This window comes from Nestor notabilis, unplaced genomic scaffold (assembly GCF_000696875.1).
Source record: "Nestor notabilis isolate BGI_N333 unplaced genomic scaffold, ASM69687v1 scaffold28682, whole genome shotgun sequence".
In the NCBI taxonomy this organism is placed as follows: Eukaryota; Metazoa; Chordata; class Aves; order Psittaciformes; family Psittacidae; genus Nestor; species Nestor notabilis.
Window position 1 is genome coordinate 8,005 of NW_009917517.1, and position 8,547 is coordinate 16,551.

The 8,547-nt window shown below is 39.1% G+C and overlaps 1 protein-coding gene across 1 annotated transcript in view; it reads left to right on the plus strand.

Annotated features, from left to right (window-relative positions):
- Window positions 1–1,104: 1,104 nt before the first annotated feature.
- The window catches only part of CHODL (chondrolectin), a 16,910-nt gene continuing 9,467 nt past the window's right edge, over window positions 1,105–8,547 (plus strand). Inside the window, 3 exon segments of the mRNA XM_010009273.1 lie at window positions 1,105–1,174; window positions 6,541–6,853; window positions 7,625–7,782. Of these exon segments, the coding sequence (XP_010007575.1) occupies window positions 1,105–1,174; window positions 6,541–6,853; window positions 7,625–7,782 (541 nt within the window).

The following is an 8,547-nucleotide window of genomic DNA, read 5'->3' on the forward strand; positions in this document are numbered from 1 at the left end:
CTAACATGATCTGTATACCAGTTTGTGTTTGAATGGCAAATTTGTGAACACATAGAATTCCTTAAGCTACTCAGAAGTGTGAGCTGAGCAATATCTGTGATTTGAATATTGACTCAACTGGAGAATGATGTGTCTTCAGTATTACAAACTTTGGTAGAGAAGATGGCAATTTGCTTTTATCATAATTGAAGGCAATGTAATTATGAAATCTTATCACAGTAGTGTTTTTTTAAAAGTCATATGAATCATCAAAAAAAACAAATTAAATTCAGTACTTGGACACAAATATGATGCGCTAAAACATCAACTACAGTAACATAATATAGCAAAACATGATCAGCAGCTGAACCCATAAAATCTGACTGGATGATACAAAGGTCAATTGACAAGATGCATCAGCTTTGAATCAAAATGTGATTAGGAAAATTTAATACCTTTTAGCCTCTTACTGACCGTGTTCTGAAGTGCATTACTGGGCCTTGGCATGGAGCACCCAGTGACACAGGGGCAGGTGTAAACAAATTGTGCCCAGTGTCCTGCATGCTGGTTACACAACCTCTGAGATCAATGTCCTCACACGAGCTCAACACCAAGACTAGTTTTTATCATACAAACAGAGAAATATTATCTGACCATATTTTGGTTAATTTATGTCGATTTCTGTCTTGCTATTATTTCGTGATCACTTTCACTTATGTCCTCTTTATTTTGTTACTTTATTTTGGAGAGGCCTCCATCAGTCTTATGCTGGCCTTTGGGACTCTGGTTAAATATTTCACATTCCTTTGTACAAAATGCTCCTCTGTTTTCTGCCGAATCCATTATCTTGGGAAGAAAAAAGTTGTAGTGTGAAAACATGATGGACTTTCCTACATTTGTGCATTCCTTATCTCCTCACATATGCTTTGCACATGCAACAGCTATTTGCCTCTAATCTAGATGGATACTAATGGTTGCAGACCCTGGACTGGAGGCTATTTTATGAAATTCAAGAGGAAGAGGGATGGGCTTTACCAGCACGGAGCTTATCTTCTATCTGACATGTTCAAAACTTCCAGCTGAGTCGTGTGTTACTCATGATAGCCGTTGTGCCCCCCATGGTCCATGGGGATGTAGTTAGGACTGAGCCAGATGCTCTTAGGGAGATGAGTCTTTGGAACTGGTTACTTTATCTGTAATTTTGCTTTGAAATGACAGTTTGTTATAACTTCTGTTATGACAGACCTAAAAGAACCTATTATTTCTGTTTAATGAAGCATCATTATCAAAACACAATGGAGACATAACTGATTGAAATAGTAGCTAGGAATTTGCTTGTTCCTCCTTTTCTTGAAAGATTTTTTTTCTTCCTGCAGATCTATGTGCAGAACTGTTTTAACTAAGTATCCAGTATTTCAGCTAAAAGCTATCTTTGTTTTAATGTTGATATCAAAACTTTCTAGTATGGAGCTGCTGTGTGACACTCGAAGATGAAAACTAACTCATATGGATGGAAATGGTAGCTAGCACTTCCTAGAGCAAGGACTGTGTGCTTCTTTCTTCAGCTAATAGGATGGCGAGACAAAGTGAGTGCAAGGGATTTTCAGCCAGATCAGGTTCTCTGCGGTAGGCAACTAGAGCTGCTAAGGCTGAGGGAAATGGCAAAAGCTATGTTGTATGGCTGGTGTTCACAGAGTGGATAGAAAGAACAAACCTAGAGACATTTCCATTAAGGACACTGGGGACCAAACTTGCAGTTTTGCAAGCAGGAAAAACAAGGAGTTCTTAGATTTTGCAAAATTTATTGCTTAAATCTTTGTCTCGTGCTGAAGGGAGGACGAAATACAATAACATGCATTACTTCTTTTCATTTCTGCATAACCTGTCATGAAACAATGTTTCTCTTCATGGTTCTTTCATCTCAACCATCACAGGGCAGATTTTGTGGATGGGTTGTAAATGCCTAACTTGCTAATATTTATTCACATTGCATAGTATCTTAGCCTGATTCATTCTAATAAGAGACTTGCTTACAAACATAATTTCTATCAAATTGTGACAGAAAAAGAAATAGAATTCAATTTATTCAGTTGAAATAGCAAATGTTACTTTAGAATTAATGCTGGAGTCTTGTCTGCTGCAAGATTTTGGAAGGTAAAATAGTTCATAGTAGATGTTTCCATACTTAGCTTTTCTGCTATACAATGTGGTCCATTATTTCATTTTTCACTGGTAAATTATTTCTGCTTTGTAGTTTAGAAATTAGTAGTGCAAGAAAGCGGTAAAAAATGAAGCTTGGAAACTTGACATCTCGGTGTGTTCCGAGAAGAGCACTAAAACATCAACTGATTTGCCAGCTATTAAGGCATAGCTGCAGATTTCCATTAACACATTGAACCAGCTCCGCTACAGCAGATGAAAGTCCCCTTCAAAAGAAGAAAGAAAAGATTCAGACTAGGTCACTGCCTAAACACAGGGGCTAAATTAAGTAGAACAGAAAGAAAATCACAGCTTCTTCCAGAAAGCTTACTACTCTGCATCACGTACTTCATTCACACCAGATTAATGCCAAATATTTCTTCATTTCTTGCTGTTTTTTCTGTTGTTTTCTAGAGGTATATTCTTGTACGAGTGATCAGGCTTTAGGAAGGAAATAATTTCTGTTGCCAGAGGTATAGAGAGCAGCAAATAAGAGAAGTAATTTAGGAGTTAGATTGTGTGCAAATATTCACTTGTTCAATTCTTTTGCTTTGTAATACTTGATTTTAGAGTCTGGGCCTTCATATCTGCGTTCTGGGTAGCTCCAAGAGGGCTTCCTGCTACGAGTGCACAACAGTGGCAAGCTGGGCACGTATTGGGGGCTGCAGTGACACCTATTGAGCAGCTCTGCTGCCATTGTACATCATAAGTGCCTGTCCTCCTCCCTGCTCTGTACAGTCCCACCTGGTTTCCTCAGCTTGGTGTGGGTGATGGAGTTGAGCCTTAACACTGATGCAACCTCCATGTTGGACCAGTATACAGCACAACTTATGGCTTATGGACACAAGCCTTATAGCAGCTCAAATAGCATGTGCCATTTGGCAACATGAGTCTCTGTGGATATGTGTGTTACGGATGGAAAGCTAGCTATTTTCCCATGAATTGGAGGCAAGCACAGGAACTGAGATGGGTAGAGGCCAGCCCACTCATGACAGTGGATTGAACATTCCCGCATAACTGAAACTGTGACAGGGATATTTTGACTTGGTGTCAAGGAGGAGTTTGTGCACAGGATGAAAATAACCATGAATGAGTTTATTTCTTAAAAATTGCTTGGAAAATAAAAGGAACAAGACAATGGACAAAGCACTCTCGATAAATCTGCATACACATCTGGAATTAATGTTCTGAATCCAATCTTTAGTTACATGGAGAGATGTGGTCCCTTTTCCTTGTAAGTGATTAGGGTCCTATATAATTCAGTGCTATCCTTTGGATGTTTGCACTGTTACATGTACTCTGCAGTAAGCCATTGTCACTCACCCCATGGTGAGGATAAAAATGTTGATCAGCTCCTCCTTTACTGTGCACTCTATCTTGTCAATGAGACAGAGATCCTGTTTAAGTTTAAACCCATCGCCCCTTGTCCTATTGCTACAGTCTCTGACAAAGGCATTAATTGATAGCAAGGCCCTTAACCTGTATGGACAAAGGGAAATGGCAGGAAAGGGTATAGGACATACACAACATTGTTAGGACATTATCAGAGGAAGCCCAAATAGGTGCTGTCTGCCTGATCTCAGATCTTGGCTTTTTCATGGATATCTGTGGCACAAACTTGTCCTTTCATTAGGTTATTCTTGTTCCTGTATTATTTTGGCAGATTAACTATCTATAAGTGTCTCTTACAATTTCTGTCTGCCAAGGCTAAGTAAGAATGAGGCTGCAAGGACACTTTTCTTACTGACATTCTGCCAGGTGAACTTTTAATAGGGTATCATAAAGAATGGGTTTCAGAGATTTTTTTTTTATTCTTCAAAAAGATTACAAGAATCATAGGAAACACTAGAAAGCTAAACATAATTTATCCCTACTGCCCCTATAATTTAGCTTTCCATGATAAGAAAGATGCTCAAAATAAGAGTTACTTTCAGATTCAGCTAAAAGTCATTAGATAATCTTGGTTTTATGTTCCTATATTTGTGCAACTTTGATACAGTCTGTTTATTCTCTGCAAATTTTTGAAACTCTTCTCTGTGCAAATATAGACAAGTCTTCAGTCAGCTCTTGTGCTGTATGCAGTCTGCTGTGGCAAGTATGCTACTCATCATTGATTGCAAAAATGAAGCAACACTAAAGCAAGAGGAATTAACTTTATAGTATCTTTTAGGCCTTTTTTGTCCACTTCTATATGTACTCTTTGTGTATATTAAAATACTGGCTGAAAAAGCTTAAGTACAGCTTAAGTTATAGGATGATGCTGCTGTTTCCCAGTGACAAATTACTTCTCAAATTACTGGTGTTTTTTTTTTTTTTTTTTTTTTTTTGTGTCAGGCACACAAGGGATAAACAACATTACTGGGGTTTTTTTTTTTTTTTTTTTAATGTCAAGGTAAAGCAGGATAAAACCCATTCAAAGTTAAAACCATAGGGTTATTTGCATGAGTCTGTATCTGGGTTTGCTTAGGTGTGGGAGTGAGTATAAGATTTTCAAATCTGACATGGTATGAGAACATACTGTCCTTGCTGAATTTTCCAGTCAAATGACAAAATTTGTTGGTTTCTAAATAATGCCTGGTAGTTCCTATTACTTTGCTATCCTTCAGTAAATCTTGGTTTGCAAAACAAACTGTTCTACTTTTCTTCTCCAATGACAAGTTTCCATCCTGAAAAAAGTTGATTGGGGTTTTTTTGGGTTTTTTGTTTGGTTGATTGTTTTTTTTTGTTGTTGTGGGGTTTTTTTAAGTGATGATTCGCTTATTTCCTTATATTTAGAACCCTTTCCTGTCTCTAAATAAACATACTGGAGTTCAGTTGCAGCTGATAGGTGAGTTTGTTCATTCCACATCTTGTATATGTTGAATAAACCCTAGAGACTCTCACTGGTTGAAGATGATGATAATTTTTCCTTTTCGGGAAAAAGACATGTTTCTCTATTGTCCAAAGAACTGGAAGGAATAAACATTTCTTCATTTGGCTTTTGATTCTTTCCCCAGACATAACTTTGAAGGGCAAGGGAAAACTGGTGTGAATGCAGTAAATCTAGTCCTTTCTGAAAGCATTACAGGGCTTCATGGTACCTGGGTAGGATTGTGATAGCTGCTAGTATCTGGAGTTTGTTCGCTGTGTGAAGGGATGTTAAGAGGGTGGCTGTCTCTTTCAGCACCTCCAGTCCCAGAACCCCCTCCTGCCTGGCTGCAGGTGCATACCTCATACCCAGGGTCTCCTCATAAGCTCAGGGATGTGAATGCTGCTTTCCCCTTTGCTGGTTCAGCTGGTAGCGAAGCTGAGCAGGTATCACAATGCCACATGCACAGGACACTGACACAGCTATCACACAAATTGCACAGGCAAGATGCTGCCTTCGACAGCACCCAAATGAGGACTCACATAAACATAGACAGCCAAGTCCTCTCCTCGTCAGCTGGCAGAGATGAGTGGTCACTAAGGAAGGTGCATATCCACACACTTACTCTGTTTTACATGTGAGTGGCCCCTTTTATACCCCTTTCATACCCCTTTATCTCTCTTCCTGCTTTGTTCCTCCTCTTACCCTAACCCTGCATAGTCTTTTATCAGATTGCAATAGTCCCACGAAACCCCCATCATCCTTATCAAGCTGCAAAATCCTGTTTGTCTTCAGTTTCTTGATAGCCCACCAGTTAGTGTGCCTGATGAGGTTTTTTGGTGGGTGGTTTGGCTGTTGGTTTTTTTTTTTTTCCATGATGTTTTCCTGTGTGGTTTGTGCCTTGTTTCTTATTCCTTTTTGCACTGAAAAAGTCATTGCCCAGATAGCTAAAAGGAGCAGACACTCTTGTTCGACACACCCTTAGAGGTTGTACTTGGACACATGCTAGCAAAGAGTGGCTATGAGGTCCTCCTGAACACAGCCTCTCAGGATTAGATACCAGAATCAAGAAACTGCTAGCTTCTCAATGTCACTAAAATTGGGAATTTTGAACATTTTTTTTCTGATCAAATAAAAATGCAGTTGGTCCATCAGTATGAAATAGTTAAGAAAATATCCTCCAAACAGGTCCTGGCTATAACAGGCCTGATGGTACAGTCATTAGAGAATATTTTTCTAGAAGTTAGTGGGAGTCTTTAGTGTCTTTCACAGGCCTTGGGAAGAAAGCCATGGATTCCTGGGAACTGTATGCAATTTAAATTAAAGCTAAGTTTTTCAGCAGTGTCAGTGTATCACCATGAGTCCTTTCAGACAGGGCCATAAGGAAAAAAAAACCTACTGTCCTTCTCCATCGTTGTATACATGTTATGCTATATATATATATATATATGTTTCTTTTTCAGTTGTGATATCTGTTACTGTAGTCTAAACACTCTCCTGTTTGTATTTTTCAGGTCAAAAGGTATGCTATGGTGACTTCAAGAGTTCTTGTTACAAGTTAGCTTATTTCCAGGACTTGTCTAGACGTGTGGGCTTTCAGGAGGCCCGCCAAGCTTGTGAATTTGATGGTGGGTCTTTACTGAGCTTGGAAAGTGAAGCTGAACAGCAACTAATAGAAAAGATGTTACAAAACCTCACTAAATCAGGCACTGGGATTTCTGATGGTGATTTCTGGATTGGGTTGTGGAGAAGCAGCGATGGACTAGCTACCTCAAGTGCTTGCCCTGACCTCTACCAGTGGGCTGATGGAAGTATTTCACCATTCAGGTAAGTCTGTAAAACGGCTTATTGAGAAGGTATCATGGAATGAAAGGGAGAGTGAAATGCCCAGTAAGTCAAGTCTTCTAGAAAGAAGCTTGAAGACTTGCTGCCCCATGAAGTTAGTAGCATCCCTCCTTAACTTCTCCAGGTAAAGGGGAGCTAGCAACCAGGGTTTTGAATTTGAAATGGTAAAAGTATGTCATAGTGTGGCTTCAGCCTACAATTCTCTTTACTCCCATCTCAAGTGTTTGCCTCTGTATGGCTTTTGGAGTTTTTTCAGTTACACACAGAATCTTCAGGATGTGGTCTGAAAGCAGGCAGACAAATTTTGCAAGACTGGACACCTTGAATCAGCAAGTCAGCCACCAAGTATATTTGTGCATGTTACTTAGTGTAAATTGTTCTGTTTCTACCCTGTATTTTGAAAAGCCTTTAATTCCCTGATTAAGCCAAAGGCCAGATTAGCAGCAGCTCACAGAGCTTGAGACAATGGGATAGGCGAGAGTCAGATAGGAAGGAAAACAGCTGAACAGTTATTTCTGGGTGTTATTTCTGCAGAGGTGCTTTGACTGGACAGAATTTTTGTTTTTAAGATCCAGAGATATGGAGCCCAGACCCTAAAGTCCTTTCACAGAGGAATTGTGGGAAATGCAGAATATCATGGAAGAGGATGGGGCCATTGGGGCTGACACATCTTCACTGATGTAAACTCCTTTCCTTTGTGTCCTGATGAACTTTACTGTCAAAATTTGGAAATTTGTCTTTGTGTACCACTAGAAATTGGTATACAGATGAACCTTCCTGTGGAAGTGAAGCCTGTGTTGTGATGTATCATCAGCCAACTGCAAACCCTGGTCTGGGAGGGCCATACCTTTATCAATGGAACGATGATAGATGTAACATGAAGCACAATTTTATCTGCAAGTATGGTCCAGGTAGGTGAAACTAAAGTTATATTTCACAGGTGGGACACTTTCTTAAGAAAGCAATTGCCTCTTTCGTGAGGGAATGTGCAAATGTCTTGTGGCCTGTGGTACTGATTCTTTTGGCATGCGGGTGCCTGAGCTAGCATTAACAGGGGATATAATATGTCAAATCTAGTGATAATTTAAACAAACCTATCTGAATCCAATCAGAATGTTTCAAGGTTAGCTTCACTATCATGCATTCCCAAATTTACTTTGACGTAACTCATTCACTAGTAATTTTATTCTCCACAGAGTGTTTTAAGTGGCCAATTTCTACTTCTCTTGCTCGCTAATAAGTAGGATGACCCAGACATTTTTTGGTCCTACTGTACAAAAAAAAAAATAAAATAAAAAAGTTACACTGTTCTTGTAGATACAGACTTTTGCCATTTTATACCAACTTATGTTTGGCTGTTTCAAAAAGTTTTGGCTTAAAGAGTGAAGTCTGAAACAACAGGAAGAAAATTCTGCATTCATGCATGTAGATTTATAGATATGAAAAGCAGATGCACACTAGTTCAGATGGTGGCAAAAAAAGCCAGATCTTAGGCAATTTGGCAATTTGGCTGTACTTGCAGACATGACATGAGCTCTGTATATGTCAGTAGAGGAAACATGAACTAGAAACTAGAACTTTATGCAAACAAACGGACCTGAAAAGTAAACTTTCAAGTTGGGCCTGAAATAATAGTTTCTACTTTTAGTGGTACTTACAGTAAATTAAAACATGTT